At 50.6% G+C, this 18,500-nt stretch overlaps 4 protein-coding genes across 4 annotated transcripts; 3 read left to right on the forward strand and 1 right to left on the reverse strand.

Moving 5' to 3' along the window:
* Positions 1 to 108: 108 nt before the first annotated feature.
* On the forward strand, positions 109 to 3,920 carry pex1 (AAA family ATPase peroxin 1; the record flags this gene model as incomplete). The annotated part of the gene is made up of 4 exons (XM_043303489.1): positions 109 to 219; positions 282 to 518; positions 571 to 649; positions 712 to 3,920. The coding sequence occupies 4 exons, from the start codon at positions 109 to 111 to the stop codon at positions 3,918 to 3,920; spliced, it is 3,636 nt and encodes a 1,211-aa protein (XP_043159424.1).
* A 3,279-nt stretch (positions 3,921 to 7,199) lies between these two features.
* On the forward strand, positions 7,200 to 9,018 carry Asppvi_007605 (acyl--CoA ligase; the record flags this gene model as incomplete). The annotated part of the gene is made up of 3 exons (XM_043303490.1): positions 7,200 to 7,299; positions 7,355 to 7,990; positions 8,048 to 9,018. The coding sequence occupies 3 exons, from the start codon at positions 7,200 to 7,202 to the stop codon at positions 9,016 to 9,018; spliced, it is 1,707 nt and encodes a 568-aa protein (XP_043159425.1).
* Positions 9,019 to 9,142: 124 nt separating this feature from the next.
* Asppvi_007606 (uncharacterized protein) lies at positions 9,143 to 10,017 on the reverse strand (the record flags this gene model as incomplete). The annotated part of the gene is made up of 2 exons (XM_043303491.1): positions 9,143 to 9,702; positions 9,768 to 10,017. 2 exons carry the CDS (start codon positions 10,015 to 10,017, stop codon positions 9,143 to 9,145), a joined length of 810 nt encoding a protein of 269 aa, XP_043159426.1.
* A 4,439-nt stretch (positions 10,018 to 14,456) lies between these two features.
* Asppvi_007607 (uncharacterized protein) lies at positions 14,457 to 17,972 on the forward strand (the record flags this gene model as incomplete). Its single annotated transcript, XM_043303492.1, has 1 exon — positions 14,457 to 17,972. One exon carries the CDS (start codon positions 14,457 to 14,459, stop codon positions 17,970 to 17,972), a length of 3,516 nt encoding a protein of 1,171 aa, XP_043159427.1.
* Positions 17,973 to 18,500: the final 528 nt, after the last annotated feature.

Genomic DNA, 18,500 nt, shown 5'->3' on the forward strand with positions numbered 1-18,500 from the left:
CGGGGGATGCTATCTGTCGGTTGTCGATGTTTCTCTTCCTCCAGACATCGAAGAAAATTCTCTCCTGATCCCATATAACTGCAGGGTTCTGAGTATCGGCGCCGGAAAATGGCCCCCAGGAAACCCTCGAGCACAGCGGAGGTCACACTTGTGCCTTTGAAGAACTGTCTAGTGAACTTGCCTCCATCACTTGTCTCATTGCTGGTCAATGCCAACACGGTGCGTCGCCTTCACGTGAAACCCTTGATTCCGATTTTACAAGCATCTAATATCGTTGCTAGGCTGCACAAAATGTCATAGTCGAGCTACAATATCGTCCCGCTTCGGGGAGGGCCAACACCAACCCGGCGCAGCGATCATGTTACCTAGGATGGACTGGAATGCCGAGCAAGCGAAAGCTTGCACCTGTCGTTGGTCGGGAAGGAATTAGTAGTGGATCTACGAGGGAGCTGGACGTCTCTACTGTTGAGGTAGATACCACGTTCGGGAGAGTTCTGGGCCTCTCCGAAGGGCAGAAGGTAAGTCTCTCTTGGAGACTCTGGTTACCACGGCTTTCTCACGCACGTCCAGGTTGGGATATACATTCACGTTGATCCGCCAGTCGCTCACACCATTAATATCGAGCCATTAACTCCGGAAGATTGGGAGAGTATGCGCTATCCTCCTTTTGAGACTGAATGATCGCATCCGCTGACAACACGTTACCTTTAGTTATTGAGCTTCATGCGAATTTCCTGGAGCTCAATCTCCTGTCGCAAATCCGCGCTCTCCCTAATCCTACGTACACCTCGACCCAGTCAGAGCACATGCATCCCCTTGCGCTTCACCTTTCTCCGACATCCACTGCTAACATCGTCGTTACCTCGCTTACTCCCGTACCATCGGATACATCACCATTTGCGAAAATAGCACCTGATGCAGAAGTTATTGTTGCGCCAAAGGTGCGCCCTAAATCTACCTCAAGAGGTCCAAGGGGCGATAGCCGAAGCGTGAACGGCAGCAGCAGGAAAAGTGTCGGTGGGAGAAGCAGTGGAAGCACGGTGCGACCCAAGAGCGGCCGCTCCGACTCGACAAGTAGAGGCGCTCTCTTTTTCCGAGGGGTGGATCGCCGCTGGGTTGAGCCGTACTTCGATGGAGAATTCGAGGATGATGCTAATGAGGGCTTCCGCGTGTGGGTCGACCCTGACATGCTTGCAACAAGTGAGCTTCGGGGGGCCAGCTGGGTCTGTATTACTGTCGTCCAACCTGCGGGATTAAAGGCGCCACCGGATCCCCAACAACAAATGAACCAAGCTGAGCAGAAGACAAGCGAAGCAGGGATGCCGGCGACAAAACTGGTGGCTAGGTTAGCCCCTTGGGTAGACTCTCCAGACAGCCAGCATATCGCCATGTCTACTATGCTATGCGCCGGGCTGGGCGCTGAAGGTATGGTTGGGGGCATTATTCGCGTTGAAGCGGCTCCTCCGCAGTTGCAACGGTCTATTGTCAGGACGCTTAAGATCTACCCTTTCATGTCTGATTCTACTAAGAAAAAGGACGGGCTCAAATTTGGGGCAGACACCGCAGCAGCCAAAGATGCGTTGCTTGAGCGTATCAAAGTTATTTACGGTAGCACCGGGACGGATAAAGGGCTATTGTCTGGCCCTTTAACCGATGGTATGATTTTACCAAAATTCGAAAATTCAACGGTGTCCGCGTTCGATGGCGCTATTGTCCGATTCGATCCTCCCTTGAAGAGCAGTCCTGATGGCCCCAAACAGATGTTCGGATGGGTTTTGGGGTCCGAAGCGAAGCTATCGCTGGAGGTGCAAGCTGAGATTCCTAGGCCTGCTGAACAAGGCCAGTCATCTTTACCCACCGAGGAACCGCTTCCCAGCAGTATCCCCGAGATGGTTGGTATCGACCAGGTTATTTCTCAGTCCCTTGACAACTTGACCAAATCATCGTCTGTCTTGGTGACGGGAGGTCTCGGGTCAGGAAAGACAGCACTGACGCATTTGCTGGCACATCGTCTGCGAAAAGACCACTTGTTCAACGTGAAATATTTCTCTTGCCGTAAACTTGTCACCGATGAAACTCGAATTTCGAATATCAAGGAGACCCTCAATCGCCTGTTCATGTCGGCTTCTTGGTGTGCTCGTCTTGGCGGGCAGTCCGTTGTTATCCTGGACGATCTTGATAAGCTATGCCCGGTGGAGACTGAGCTGCAGGTAGGAGGAGACAATGGCCGCAGCCGTCAAAACAGTGAGGTTATCTGTTCGATGGTACGAGAATACTGCACAATGAACTCTTCTGTGGTGCTGCTAGCGACTGCCCAATCGAAAGAGTCGTTGAACAACGTCATCATCGGGGGCCATGTTGTCCGAGAAATCATTCACCTGAGAGCGCCTGACAAGGAAGGACGGCGCAAAGTGCTTGAGAAGCTGACGAGCCATGATCGAGCCTCCACCAGTCTTGCCAATGGACATGCGCGAACGGCGAGCGCGTCCACTCAAGATTCCTGGTTGGATCCTTCCAACCCTGGAAGCCGTCCGAGTTCCGCTGGAGCAGATGGTTTCGTTCTAGCACGAGACATCGATTTTCTCGATCTGGCTGGGAAGACAGACGGATACATGCCCGGCGATCTGGTCCTGCTTGTCGCTCGGGCGCGGAATGAGGCTCTGATACGGTCCGTTCAAGACCATCTGGCCGCATCCAAAGCAGTCACTCTCKGCGCTGAGGACTTTGAGAACGCTATTAAAGGGTTCACGCCGGCGTCCTTGCGCAATGTCACGCTCACCTCCTCTACCACCACTTTCTCAGCTATTGGTGGTCTGCACGAGACCCGGAAGATGCTGCTGGAGACCTTGCAGTACCCGACCAAGTATGCGCCTATCTTCGCGCAATGTCCTCTGCGTTTGCGCTCTGGCTTGCTCCTGTACGGCTTTCCGGGGTGCGGGAAGACCCTTCTGGCTAGTGCAATAGCCGGCGAATGTGGCCTGAACTTCATTAGCGTCAAGGGTCCTGAAATCCTGAACAAGTATATCGGTGCAAGTGAGAAGAGTGTGCGTGATCTGTTTGAACGAGCCCAGGCCGCCCGACCGTGCATTCTTTTCTTTGATGAATTCGACAGTATTGCTCCCAAGCGTGGCCACGACTCCACCGGCGTCACGGATCGTGTTGTCAACCAGCTTCTCACACAGATGGACGGTGCAGAAGGTCTTTCAGGCGTGTATGTTCTCGCTGCCACGTCTCGTCCCGACTTGATTGACCCTGCGTTGCTCCGCCCCGGACGGTTGGATAAATCTCTGCTCTGCGACATGCCAAGTCGTTCGGACCGGCTCGATATCATTCGAGCTGTGAGTACCAAGCTTGTGATGGACGCCGAGGTTGTCGCTCGTATGGACGAAATAGCTGCAAGGACCGAGGGCTTCTCCGGAGCTGATCTGCAAGCCGTCGTGTATAATGCCCACCTAGAAGCTGTTCACGATGCCCTTGGCGATCATTCGGGAACAACCGACAAAGCAACAACCAAGAGCAGCGCCAAGTCTACATCGAGCACCAGCAGCAAGTCATTCATCCAGTTCCTGTACTCAACGTCGGAGCAAAGAGCTGGCGCCGCCTCTCTACCGCCACCAGCCGTCGTCGCTGCCAGAATCGAAGCCATCAAAAACGCCCGACGTCGTCAACGACAGATCGAGCAGGGGTCAGCTGGTGCCGCACCGATCACAAATGGGGCTGCGGAAGAAGCGCCGCGCGAGGAGATCGTGGTCCGGTGGGAACACATGGAACGATCCCTTTCCACCACACGCTGCTCACTCAGCGAGAATGAACGCAGGCGGTTGCAAGCAATCTATAGCGAGTTCGTGGAGGGACGTAATGGCGAAATGCCGAATGGTGAAGCAGGTCGGGAGATCGGTGGGCGGACGAGCCTAATGTAGATGGGGGCATATGTTCTGTCTCTTTTTTACTTTTTACAATTTCGATATCATGTATTAGACCTACATTGCTATGTTTCAGCAGTTTATATGCATAGCTAGAGAGCGATGTTACGAAGAGACATGGAATTTATACTCCGTATAGTTTGCTAGAGTTCGAAGGTCAACCAAATACATAAGGGCGAAAAAGAAGACCAAAAAAAGACACTCAGCCCAGTTTCGAACTGAAGGCCTTTCCCACACATACAGCAGGTGCAGAAACTTGACACCTCCAAATAAGGTCTGTAAGAATAGAAAAAAAAACTGGTAGCTTCTCTTTGATTGAGCGTGTCATCCTTAGTGCAGGGGCCATGCTAATCTTCTCTGTATCGTTTCAAATTGACCAAATGCCCGAAGGCACTTGGGAAGACATTAGAGTGGTTTATATGCTTTGCCCGAGGCGGTTCTGTGCACCGTGATTGGTCCGCCACGCGGATGGCGGGGAACATCAAAATGCCCTGGCACACACTGTCAGTTGGGAATAATGCTTCAATGGTTTTCACGCAGAATGAGACGGCGACAGGAAGATCGAGCGAGAAAGCCTGATGAAACCTGCATGTATTCGAAGAAGAGACTTGAGATTCTCCGTTTGGGAAAGGGTCGGACCTGGTGCAGAGATCTATGGGTATTCTACACAGTACTCCGTACATTCTGCTCCTGTCAGTTGCTCGACATGTAAATAGGTACCCCGTTGCTTGTAAGAGTCATGAAGAGATACCCGTCCTGAGAGTGATGGAATGTTAGGAACTTAGGATTCAGGTAGAGGGATATCCTTTCAGTTGGCACACGACAAATTTAATTCTAGTCCAATGATTGCTGCTTTCTTAGTCATCCCAAGGTCCCCATAACGTAATTCCCGGGTGAGCCGCCATCCCGGGCGAGCCGCCACCCCCCATTCGAATTCAACGCGTTCAAATTCAAAGCTATCCAAATCACTACCATGCCACCAAAACCGCGTCAAACCCCTAGAAATTTGGTGGAACAAGAGGGAAGGATCCAACTAGCAATATCTGCTTTGAGAAAGAAAGAAATTTCAAGTGTTCAACGCGCTGCAGAGATATTCGACGTGCCTAGATCTACCCTCCGTGGCCGACTCAATGGACACCAATATTGAATTGAAAAGCGCGCCAATAATCACAGGCTATCTCCTACGCAGGAAGAATCATTAGTAGAATGGATACTATCCAGGGATCTACGCGGGGTGCCTCCTAGGCCATCTCATGTGCAAGAGATGGCCAATATCCTTCTCCAGGCAGATAATCCCTCTGGATTCAAACCTATTGGCAAGAACTGGGTCTCTATCTTTACCAAACGGCGTGAGGAGATCAAAACTCGATATGCTCGACGATATAATTATAGCCGAGCTCAATGCGAGGATCCAAAGATTATCAAGGAGTGGTTTAACTGCCTACAACAGATCCAAATGAAATACGGCATCTCCCATGAAGATATCTACAATTTCGATGAAACTGGCTTTGCTATGGGCTTGATTGCGACTACTAAGGTAGTTACAAGAGCTAATATGCCAGGGAAGCCTTATCTTATTCAGCCAGGCAATCGGGAATGGGTTACAACGATTGAATGCGTTAATACCACTGGCTGGGTGCTTCCTTCGTGTATAATCTTCAAGGGAAAGGTTCATATCGAGGGATGGTATCAAGATCACACTCTACCACCTGATTGGAGAATTGAAGTCAGTCAAAATGGATGGACAACAGATGAGATAGGCCTCCGGTGGCTTCAAAATATCTTTATCCCTGCAACAAGGAGCCGTACAGTTGGAAGATATCGTCTACTTATCTTGGATGGCCATGGTAGCCATCTAACACCTGGTTTTGACAAAGCTTGCAAGGATAATGATATTATTGCTATCTGCATGCCTGCTCATTCTTCTCATCTCTTACAACCACTAAATGTTGGTTGTTTTGGCCCGTTAAAACGTGCTTACGGAAGACTTGTTGAGGAGAAGGTGCGCTCAGGATACAACCATATTGATAAGTTTGACTTCCTTCGAGCGTATCCAACAGCTCATCTAGAGGTTTTTAAGCCTCTAAATATCCAGAATGGCTTCGCCGCAGCTGGAATCTACCCTTTTGAGCCAAAGAGGGTGCTTGAGAAGCTGAATATCTCTGTATCCACCCCTAACCCCCCTCCGAGCCGCGCAAGTCAATCAACCAGCTCCTCATGGCTTGCTACACCTCATACAATTCGGCAATTACAAAAGCAAGCATCCTCAGTTAAGAAGCTCCTAAAACAACGATCTCAAAGCCCTTTAACGCCTTCAAAACTAGCTATCCAGCAGCTTATCAAGGGTTGTGAGATGGCTATGCATAGCGCAGCTCTACTAGCGAAGGAAAATCATGATTTACGCGCAGCCAATGAGAAGGAGAAGCAGAAATCAAAGAGATCTAGACGCCAGATGACTCCTAATGAAGGACTCTGCATCCAGGAAGCTAGGGATCTTATCCAGGCAAGGAATGAGAGAGATGGGGGTATATCTATTGATTCTGCACCTTTACCATTAGAACCAACCAAACGCGCGCCACCAAGGTGTTCAAATTGCTTTATTATAGGGCATAAAAGAACTAGATGCCCTACACGCAATAGTAGCTAGATCTAATCAAATAATATTCTATTTTGGTTGATTTGGATAGCTTCGAATTTGAACGCGTTGAATTCGAATGGGGGGGTGGCGGCTCGCCCGGGATGGCGGCTCACCCGGGAATTACGTTAGTTAGTTAAAACGCAGCAGAATCCCAGTATCCCAATGCGGTAAAGCCGCAAAAGCCAAAAGCCTAGTATGTACCGATGCAAATACCGAGAGATCCGCTAGAAGTGATATTCTATCTATTAATTTTGATATATGATAGAAGCTATCAATCATATCTAATGCTGTTTTTGGAAGACTCAAACACGGTCTCCGCGGGTTACTCTGGTCTATCAGTAATTGGCCTTGATCGCCGCTGATGGCCGATGTGGAGTGCCCGCATCTCGGGTATTGGCGCCTTAACTACGAGGATACCGAGGCAGTGTCCGGATGTTGGTTAGTAGTTCCAAGGTTATTGACCGTCGCCATTCAGAGCGACAGCCATCTGGTGTGCTTTGTCTCTTCTTTTATTTCCTGTTAAAGACTGCGATTGTTCCACTTGTACTCTACGATCACGCTCACACTTGTCCTATTGACATTTCGAGTCATCGGTTCTCCTCATCCCTGTCTACCCTACCCCGCATCTTCCAGTCACAATGCCCGTCTCCTCACCGTATCCTTCGATAGACATTCCCAATGTCGACCTTTGGACCTTTCTCTTTGAGAGGAAAGACAGGTCTTTTCCGGATGACAAGCGTTCGTATACCCGGTTTCCTTTCCGAGCCCCGGCCTGAAAACTAACTATAACCAGTCATCTACATAGACGCCGACACAAAGCGACAATATACCTACAAAGATGTGAAAGAGACGGCACTCGCATTCGGCAAGGGCCTGAAGGCCATCCTGGACTGGAAGAAGGGGGATGTGCTTGCCCTCTTCACACCCAACTGCATTGATACACCGGCTGTGACGTGGGGAACTCACTGGGCTGGGGGAGTGGTATCTCCTGCAAACCCTGCATACACGGTGGAGGAGCTGGCCTTCCAGTTGAAGAACTCCGGTGCTAAGGCTCTCATCACTCAGATGGCGCTGCTACCAGTCGCCACGGCAGCGGCAAAGCAGGCAGGGATCACGGAAGACCGAATCATCCTCATCGGCGATGAGCGCGACCCAGAAGCCAAGTTTAAGCATTTCAGTTCGATCAGGAATATTTCGGGGGCGACTAGGTACCGCAAGACTAAAATCAATCCTGCAACGGATCTGTCATTCCTGGTCTATTCCTCGGGGACCACTGGTGTCCCTAAGGGAGTCATGCTGAGTCATAGGAACATTGTTGCCAACTCCCTCCAACTTGCGGCGGGAGAGGATAGGCAGCTGAGTTGGAATGGCGGCGCAGATGGAAAGGGAGATCGAATTCTGGCTTTCCTTCCCTTTTACCACATCTACGGTCAGTCTGCGGCTGCATGCCATCTTTTTAGCCTATCATACTGACAAAGGCTTCTAGGGTTGACCTGCCTGGTCCACCAGACCATCTACCAAGGCTACGAGCTATACGTTATGCCAAAGTTCGACATCGAGAAGTGGTGTGCCCATGTGCAGAATTACCGTATCACATTCAGCTACGTGGTGCCCCCGGTCGTACTGTTGCTCGGCAAGCACCCTATTGTCGACAAGTACGATCTGTCCAGTCTCCGTATGATGAACTCCGGTGCCGCCCCACTCACGCAGGAACTCGTCGAGACTGTTTATGCACGTATTAAGACTGGTATCAAGCAGGGATACGGTCTCAGCGAGACCAGCCCAACTACTCATACCCAGCCATGGGGAGAGTGGCGCACAACCATTGGTTCCGTGGGCAAGTTGCTGCCCAACATGGAAGCCAAGTATATGAGCATGCCTGAAGATGGGTCAGAACCTCGCGAAGTGCCTGTGGGCGAGGTGGGCGAGCTGTACTTGCGCGGACCCAACGTTTTCCTGGGCTATCACAACAACCCGGAGGCGACGGCCAACTGCCTTTCGAAGGACGGATGGTTCCAAACGGGAGACGTGGGCTACCAAGACAAGGATAACAACTTCTATATCACAGATCGTGTCAAGGAGCTCATCAAGTACAAGGGCTTTCAGGTCGCTCCGGCGGAGCTGGAAGGAATTCTGGTCGACAACGAGGCGGTGGATGATGTCGCTGTCCTTGGTGTGGAGAGCGAAGCACACGGAACTGAAGTGCCACTTGCTTACATTGTGCGAAGCGCAAAGAGCAAGAATTCGAACATCACTGCGGAGGAGGAGGCTACGAGGATCGTCCAGTGGCTGGATGCCAAGGTTGCATACCACAAGCGGTTGCGTGGGGGTGTGAGATTCGTGGACGAGATCCCCAAGAGTCCGAGTGGGAAAATTCTACGACGGCTTCTCAAGAAGCAGGCCAAGGAGGATGCCAGCAAGGCTCTAGGGGCCTCTGCTCCTAAGGCTAAGCTGTAATAAATCTTGCATATAACCATCGTAGAAAATAAATTAATAACAACTTTTTTTAGAGAAACATGGGGACACCTGTCATGACAATCGTGGTTCCTTCTGTATAGCAGCAACCCTGCAAGATGCAGGATCATGGGAAGAAGCGCTTCACCATGCCATCAACATCCTCCCCATCAACCGCGTCCACTTTTTCTCGCGCTACTCGTTCAACAGCCTCCTCTATGGGCTCCTCCCCATTCAACAAATCATACCAACCCTCCGTATCCGCCCTAGCCAGCAGCTGATCCGCCACCCTGGCAACATCCTCCCTCGTCACCTTCCCCACGCCCCTTGTCTTCCCCAGCGCCACTCGTCCCGTTGCAGGCTCATCGGTCAACCATCCTGGCCGCAGACAGATCGCCTGCAACTTCGGCCCGCCGGACTGCTTGCGCCGCGCCGCCAACGCAGTCATGTACTCGTCCGCCTCGAGTTTGGCCTTGGCATACGTAGGAAGAACATTATTGAACACATTTTGAATACTTGCCCAATCCTCATCTGACATCCAGCTGGGATGGACCCGTCGACTACCCAGCCACGAGACGAGCAGGAACTTGGTGACTTGAGACGACGCGAACGACGCAGCAAGGAAGTGCTTTGCGGCTTTTTCGTCAATGGCGAAGGTTCGCTCGGGGCCGCCTTTGCCTCCGGCTCCTGTGGTTTATTAGGCCAGTCAATCAACTGCCGCGATGGACATGGCAATATGGTGGATTACATACCGGCCGACCAAACTACATAATCGGGGGACACGGCATCGATTATCTTCTTCGCGTCGGCGTCGCTTTTCACGTCATCCAGGCTGGATAGCAGAACGGAGAGTTTGCCTCTTGCGCCTTTGCCTAACGCGATGATCTCGTTCTCGTGCTCTGGGTTGCGGATGACGCTGGTGACGTTCCAGGCGCGGGCGAGGAGGAGCGGGGTTAGTTTCTGGGCTACCTTGCCATGGCCGCCGAGGAGGAGGACTTGCATTGTGCAAGGGGTATCTGTGAGTTTACTGGCTATTTTTTTGTCGACTGATTTGTAAATTAGAGTATTATTATTTGGAGCTGATGGTATAGAGAAGTTGATTCCTCTCTAGAGAGGTATAATGTGGATTGATAATGTAGTGGTGTCTCATTGCGTCATCGACTTGGCACTTGTCGATTGTTTTACCTCTCAAAGCTGGGGGGCTGCATTGCATTGCAGGCTGATATACACCTCGACTTCATCACATCGAGACGGAGAGCTCGTATAGGTCAATTAGTATTTGAGTTCGTCAAGTAGACATTTCGCCTCTTGTTGGTGTACAGAGTTCTCTATATATACTTCTGGTTGACCCTCAGTTACGGAGTATATATCCGTCGCCATTGACAACCCAGAACAGTATCAGTATCTATTCTCCACTAGATTGGCAAATTTTTTATCCAGTAAGGGATTTGTTTATTCAAAGAATGGATATAGCTAGTCGCATGCTACACCTCTATGAGTATAGCAAATACGTGAAGTCTCAGAAACCCTTTATTGAAGATTCGACCTCCTTGGAATATCCACACTGAACATCCCCAGTTTTCGCTTCGGGCTGACAAGGCGACAGATCCTAATTCAACCAGATTAAATGTCTTACTTTAAGTGCACTGGTGACGTAGGGACCAGAAGGAGTCGATAAGACGTTTACATCCAGAGATGATGATTACTGATTGCTCGGTGGGCTACCTCAAGTGTACCATATTATGATACAACGATGAAATTACGCCTTTGTAAAGGGTTGAAACTGGGAATCTGGATATTGAATCACTTGTGTCATGTGTAAAGCTTGGTTGGTGACTAGACGACGGCCTCGCTTGATTCACATTATTCAGCGATGCATTTCTGCATCTTAACTGTGAGACATGGGGTAGACACTCCGTAGATAGTAAGATGGCGAGTTCCAGCCTAGACATCTTAATAATATCGCGGTGGAGTCTGGATAATGACCTTGAGGAAGGCGACCAATGATGATCTGATGAGGGAACCGTTTAATGAAGGACCCAAAGACCCGAATGGTCCAGGCCTGGGAGATTATGAGGATGTCTGATCCGAATCTGTGTTTTGACTACTCCGTACGGGGTTTGACAGGAAGACCTCATCATTCCTCGCTGGTACAGGATTTGCCATAAAGAATGACCCTACATTCCACAGGGCTTCCTTAATTAAGTCTATCCAGGAGGAAGACTACCTTTACCACATACTAAAGGAAGTACACAAAGAGAGACCTGACTGGAATTGGAGTGAAAGGTACCTTAGTTGTATCTCTGTTTTGGATCTATTGGGTCCATCAAACTGAAATACCACTTATCCTTTCCAGTACTAGTCAGGGGCACCCACCCGTTGGGCAAAGTCAATTACAGTGCTGTCTTGTATTATTAGGTACGTACCAGTACAACTCAAAACACACACTAAGCTTACCTGTGACAATATTAATGTCCCATACACGCAGGCCCCAAGGAATCAATAATTGCCATTGGGCACCAAGGGAGGCCTCCCAACTCCTTTGACTCAAGCTTAGAAGTTTCCTACGAATCCATCCATCCATGACTTTGCGAGGCTTGATACTAAGGGTCGGTAATTTACCTCCCCAACGGCTGTCAGCCTGCCAGTACACCAATTATGAATGATTTTCGAGTTGAGAACATTCCGTCGCCTTACCTACTACCCAAGGTAGGTAGATAGTTCTGCCTATCGATATGTATCAGCAATGCTCGATCTTCCGTTGCTGTTCCTGTTCACCGTTGCGATCAACAGGTTCATTTCATTCTACCACCCTGCGAGTGGTTCATTGATCGTCGTAGGATGGTTCACTCGGGTAGACAGATGCTCGAGCTGAGAACCCACGATCGCCAAAGCTCGGATGGTGAGATGGACCTCGTTTAAACATGCTCATCTCGCATAAAATCTGGATACTCCCATTATTTAAGTGTGCTACGGCCGGAATGACCTGTGGGCCTGTGCGAGGCCACCCATGAATGAAGTGTGATACGTCCAAACCCAGCGACTCAGAGAATATCGTCTGATGTTAAAACTCTGCTTCAAGTCTTTGGCTCCGCAGAGCATACGCTTTTCACATTTGGATTTTGTTACCTACATTTGAGGCACTCAGTTGACTTTGTTCACTGTATTATCTGGTTTTGTGTACAACTTGTTACTAGTCTTTATGGGACTAATATCTCTTATATCCCACGGCCGATGTTAGTACTCGAGTGATGACGTCTACTTGATGTTATCAATTGAGATGGGCACGCCGAGGGCGCAAAACCGGGAATTTAGGAAGTGTCCTAGCAGGCTAGCACTAACAGAGTCAGTGTCCAAATCCTTCGAACCTCCAGTATCCGGAGAAGAGCCACAACCTGAGCTCTGATTGCGAGATCACTATGAAGCGTCTCCTCCCTAGTGCAAGCGTATCTGAATCTCGTCAAGGGATCAAACACATGAATGTTCACATGAGCGCTGCCACCAGGCAAATATCCCTTAAAAGAATGATCTTGGACTTGGAGACATCAATTAGATAGGCTGGCGGCCGTTCAATTGACGAATCCAAACTGAGGCTGAGTACACAGGCTGATGGATACTGAGATGCATCCTCATGCAGGCTCTCGATTTCCAATTGTTCTACATTGAGGCTCCAGCTCAGCCTTCGTCCTCAGCCCCAGATCGGCCCACATGGGCCACATCCCGTGGAAAGAACCAGGTTTGGTGATCTCGTCGAACACATATCTACATCCCATGGGCTGCTGCAAACTTGATTATTGAATCAGTAAGCATCAGGACTCTGTACCAAGATAAGCAGGTACCAGCAGAGAAATCTCTCCAAGTCGCCGTGAAGGACAAGATGAATATTACAGATGCATATTTCCATACATGAGTTGTGTATCAAAACATTCCGTACTGTATAGTAGCTGAAACACCCCTCATACCAGATGGTATTGCACCATCCTATTGGACTATTGAGTTGCGGGACCTGCAAGGGACGCTCCGCGCTAGTATGAGGTACCGTACAGTATTAGAAGGTCACCCATGGTTTCTTAGCAGTTTATATCTTGTGGTCCTGTGGTCGAAATTGAATATGATGGATGCCGTACCAGGGGCATGTAACCTCGGGAATAAGGCTGTTCAATATAGGCAAAAACAGGTTGTATACAGGCATCAAAAAGAAATGTCCATAACTAGTTCTGCGCCCATCAAGTGGAGGTGTTCTTCAACTTCGGCATCAAAATTTGATCTCTTTGTCGATCCCCTACCAATCAAACACTCGCCAGTGTTGCTAATGGGGCCCAGAAATTATTTGACTGTACTATCAAGCACACCTGGATACCAAGGCAGACTAGTACTGAGTAAAGCCCTCCGTAGTCTGTATCTAAGCTCGGTACCTTACGCGCTGGAACACTCACGAAGAGAAGGGAAGAACAAGACGAAAATGAAAACGAAAAGAGAAAAGAGTAAAAAGGGAAGTATCATGGACGATCGGATCCAGATTCCTTTATTTTCTTTTGTTTTTTATTTTTTTTTCTTCGCCCCATTCTTAATTATCAAATCAATAATAAACTAGAAAAGTAACGAGTAAAGAATAATAAAACAATAAAATCGTCTGAACGCATGACAATATTACTTTGACGTTTTCCCTTCCTTTTCCCTTTCTTCGACTTGGACTCTATCGCTCCTTAATGAACTAAGTACACTTCCAGCATCCTTCGTATCCAACTTCTGTCTCTCATTTATCTTGCCTCTCGATTCAACAATCTTGTTGGCACACACTTCTGATATCTCCAATTGATCACCAATTGCTCGAACCGAATCAATTGTTCACGACTCATCCTTTCGCTCTCCTTGGTCCTCTCCTCCACTGTAGACGTCAATCAGTACAACCAACCAAATACCTCCGCCACCCTCAACATTGCATTGCAGCCACATTCAACCATCTTATGCAGGCTCGCCATTAGTCGACTTCGACCAGTTCTATCCTACCTAGGATTCTTCACCTGTTTCGTGACTTTCCTGTCACCCCGTCCTTCGATAGCTCAGCCCATCCCTATCTTTAATTGGCTATTTTTGGAGCGAGCCAAAGTACTATTCGCCTGCGGAGTCCGACATTCTATGCGCAGGGGATGAATCCATGATTGTGATACATTGATATCTCTTCTCTCACTCTCATCACTTTCTGTTCTCAATATTCTGTATGTCATTGCTTACCCGTCCTTTATCAATTCCGCGCACTTTCTCTATCTGTACAGTGGTGTCAACAGTCGATGGCTTCATTTCTGACTGGTAATCGTTGACGGCATAGCGGTTCACACCATCTTTCGATCGAGTGGCCAATCCTCATTGCGCAAAGATCATCGAGCCCTCGGCCGGATACTTTCGCCTTACCACCATAATCCGTGTTTTACGGCCGAACCATGAATCGATTTCGGAAAAGCAGAAAGGAGAAAGTAAAGGAGGATGGCGAGAGCATGGTAGAAAGTGTACCGACATCACTGACCTCCAAGTTATCATGGAAAAGCAAAAAGGGAGAACAAGAAGATAAACCGGAGCTCGACCTCGCAAACGCTCTGCCATCTACGGATGACTTTCGCACCAGCTTGCTGATGCCAAAGCTGTCTGCACGTTTCAGCATGCTGCGAGAACAGGATGACCCAGACTCATTGATCGGCAAAGCGAGTGACGACAGCGTCCTCTTTCCCAAGCGCGCTTCCCGATTGAATCTTTTCGGGCACAGTCCGAACCTTTTGGCAGACATTGACGAGGCTTCTATTGATGGTAGGCCATCGATCAACCTGGGCCGTACCGATTCGTTCGTCTCCGGCGGCGACGGTGGCTATGGGACCGATGATGATCGTTCGCACCATGGCAGTATCATGAGCCGAGCCCGGCGAACAGAGGGCAATAATCTATTTGGTGGACGGCAGAAGGTTTACAAGATCCCGACCAAGACAGCGAATGGTTCCGGATCCGAGTCGGGTCGAGCACCGGTGGGACGCGCCCTTTATGAGCACGACCTGTCTATGTCTGCTTTCCAACGCTTGAGGCTGAAGGAAAAGGAGGAGGAGCGCGCGGCCGAAGAGAATCAGCACGAATCTCTAGCCCAAGAATCGGAGGATGGTCTATCAAGCATCTCCTCCATGAAGCGGACAACATCGTCCTCAACCGCGTCGGGCCCTACTGCCAATCGTCGCACGTCAACGGCAGCTACCTCGATCGATGGAGAGTCATTTTCCACAGGGACTGGGGGTCCTGGCGAGAATTCGAAGTCAGGATTCATAGGGGCCATGGCCTCCGAACGTGGCTCCTTTAAATCTCGACGTCTCTATGGGCAAGGTCTGGCACAGTCCGCACAGAACCAGCAGAACACGACGCTGCACCGCCTGGAAAGTCTAAGTCGCCAACGTGCGGGTACGCCAGAGTTACCTCTCCTTACCCGGACGTACTCCAGAAGTGCGACCAACTTGCGTGACCGCCTCCAGAGACTCGCGATCGCTGAGCCAACACCTGAGACTTCCCGTCCGACCAGCCCTCCATCCTCAGACGCGTCGCCACAGCTGCCGAGCAACGACAGCGACCCCAAGGAACCAAAGTCGCAACTGAGTCCCGGCTATGGCGTACCGCCACTGAGTCCACCCGTCAGCGAGAATGAGGAACTAGGAACATTGGCGGCCGCCTTGCAACCGGAAGATCATGGAAAAGCTACGGCGATGGGCCTCTTCAACAAGCCTCAAAGCGCTTTTGATGAGAATCAGTTTACGCGACGTCAACTGCAGATGCACCAGGGCAGGAGCACACCGCCCCTCCGACGAGCTCCATCACCTGCTGGTCGGAGGACTCCCCAGGAACGCATTGGACGTTCCCGAGGTCTTTCAAACACGAGCGGTTGGTCCAGACCCGAGTCTGCCTCCTCTCATTACAGCGAGTCTCATCGTGCGGCGAATCATTCGACTGCCCCGAGCATCGACGCTTCTCCCGCCGGCCCTGCAAATGGCACCTTTTTCGCGAACCCCAGTCCTGATGCATCCGACGATGAAGGTGATGAGTTCAATGCAAGGGACGTTGCGGCTGTTATTGACGCTGTCCATCCTGCTTTCCGATCTAGCCCGTCATCCAAGCCTGCAACTCCCCCTGAAGAACATCAAAGCGTTGTGCCTGAAGTTCGGTTCTCCGATCTCGGTGATTTGAAGCCTATTGTTGAGATTGAAGCATCGGAAAGAGCAAGCGTTGCGGATGACAGCAGTGCTCTCCCGGAGAAGCCGGACTCACCCACACTCGGACCCTCGGGCCTTGGACTAAGCGGTCTGATTCGCACCCATCTTCGACGTGACAGCGATCGCTCGTCATTCCACGCACCGCACTCTCAAGCCTTCCCACCAAAACCTAACGATGACGAGGTTGATGGATCCGTGGCCAACGGGTCGGATACGGCCGATGCTTTCTCTCAGCGCGCGTCCACCGCCGGAAACAGCTCAAGGGACTCACAGGACAACTCAAAGATGCCTTCTTGGGACGATGAATTGAGATCGAAGCATAGACGTCAAGGAAGCACGGAGACCCAGCGGGAGCGGGAAGAATTCGAGATCGAGCTGGCTGAGCGGCGCAAGAGAGTGCAGGAAAAGCTGAGAGGGTTTGCTGAAAGCGAGAGTCGATCAGCTAGCCCGATCTCCGGGCATCGAACACCAGACTACCCCCCTCAAACAAAGCCCGGCAACGCCTTTGCCCTTTTGAAGAGCAAGAATCCCAAGCATCCCTTCTTCAGCAGACAAGACCCGAAAAATACCAAAACAGTCGGTCTCGCCAGCGCATCCACTCCAGCCTTGGTACCGGACGACCCCTGGCGAGAGGAGGACGAGAAGATGCCCTTCAGCTTCGGCAAGCACTCCAACACCAGCTCACCGCAAATCGCCGGAGAGAGGTCTATTCGATCCAGAGTGGCGGCCTTTGGCCGCGGCAGTCACGAAGACTCCCGCGAATCGAGCCGCAGCCGTGGCGCCTCACCGCATTCAAGCATGAGGTCTCAGAGGGATCGTTCGAGCTCGGACGCCTCCGGCCGCTCCAAGAGCCGAACACGATACCGCGATCGCGATGACCTGGGAACACTGAAAGAAGATGCTGCCGGCTCCCCAGAGCCGTTCCCGCTCTTTGACCAGCGAGCCGTCCCTTCCGTTCCATCCTCCACGCGTCCATCGGTAGAGGCCAATGATCGTTCAGCATCCTACGATCGTTGCTCGTCAGCCGCATCTGGACGATACCGCAGCGGGAGTCGGTCTACCACATCGGGCTACTTTGATCGACCTCCGCCGCCCTCCACCAACCCTTCTATGATTGGAGTGTCTCCTCGGCCGTCTCCAATTGCTCCTTATTCCGCCAATGCCACACCACCTCTACACGAAATGTCCCCGAATCATTCTACGACATCTCTACCCACCCATGCAACGGGCGCCCATCCTCTGCCTCAGCGAGCCGCAGGCCATGGCGGCCTTCAAAAGCGGGTCATCGACAAGACCCTGATCTCCGAGCCAACTTTTGTGTCATGCACATCCAACGTGCCGACCGTGGGTCTTCCCCCAGGCGCAAGCTTAAGTAACGGCATGGAGACGCCCCCAATCCCGCCTATGAACCCACGACGACGCCGCCAGACCACCACCCAGACCATCATTGGCGCCCTCAAGGGCGAGAAGCACGAGTCGTACCATCCGGCCTCGACAGTCAGCAGCCCTCCAGAGGAACATAGCACTTTCTCTGACGACAACAACAAGCGGCCCAAGTCCAAACATAACAAGCTCCGCAAGACTTCCAGCGAGGGGGGTAGTCTGAACTCCAAGGCCCGACAGCAAGCCATGGCTGCCGCCGCTGCCCATCTGCCCCCTGCACCGGCTGTCCCGCAATACCCGCCGCCCAGTGTGCCCATAGAAGGAGGAATGTTTTAAGCGCATTATTTCCTTGCCGGAGGCCTCTTCACACTCCCTCATATATTTCCTATTTATTTTTGTCTATCTAGCATCTCGGATTTCACAATTTCCCTCCTTATATCTCCTCGTGTATCCGATACCTCTTGATTCAGGGTTGATTCTTTTCGTCGACGACTATATACCAACTGCTTCTTTTCATGTTGGGCGAAATGGAATTATTTCTTTGCTTACTGGGATTACTATTCATATATAGCCTGTCTTCCATCTATCGATTCAGATACCTCTTCGTTTTGACATCATCCGCATCGAACTACCACTAAGGTACATTGTCAATATAGACAAATAAGACAAGCGTGATTTTGGATGATGACAGAAAGCGTATGAGACATCTAGAGCTGGTCTACTTTCTGAAAGTACAGAGTAGAACCTGAGATAGATGAGGTGAGCGTTATTTCACACTGAGAGKAATCACGTGGTGAATGTTAGCCCTTCTCCCGATTAGTACTTCAAGAGAATGAAAGAGTGATGACAGGATATATCCTTCGC

Source organism: Aspergillus pseudoviridinutans (genome assembly GCF_018340605.1).
Source record: "Aspergillus pseudoviridinutans IFM 55266 DNA, scaffold_5, whole genome shotgun sequence".
NCBI classification, from domain to species: Eukaryota; Fungi; Ascomycota; class Eurotiomycetes; order Eurotiales; family Aspergillaceae; genus Aspergillus; species Aspergillus pseudoviridinutans.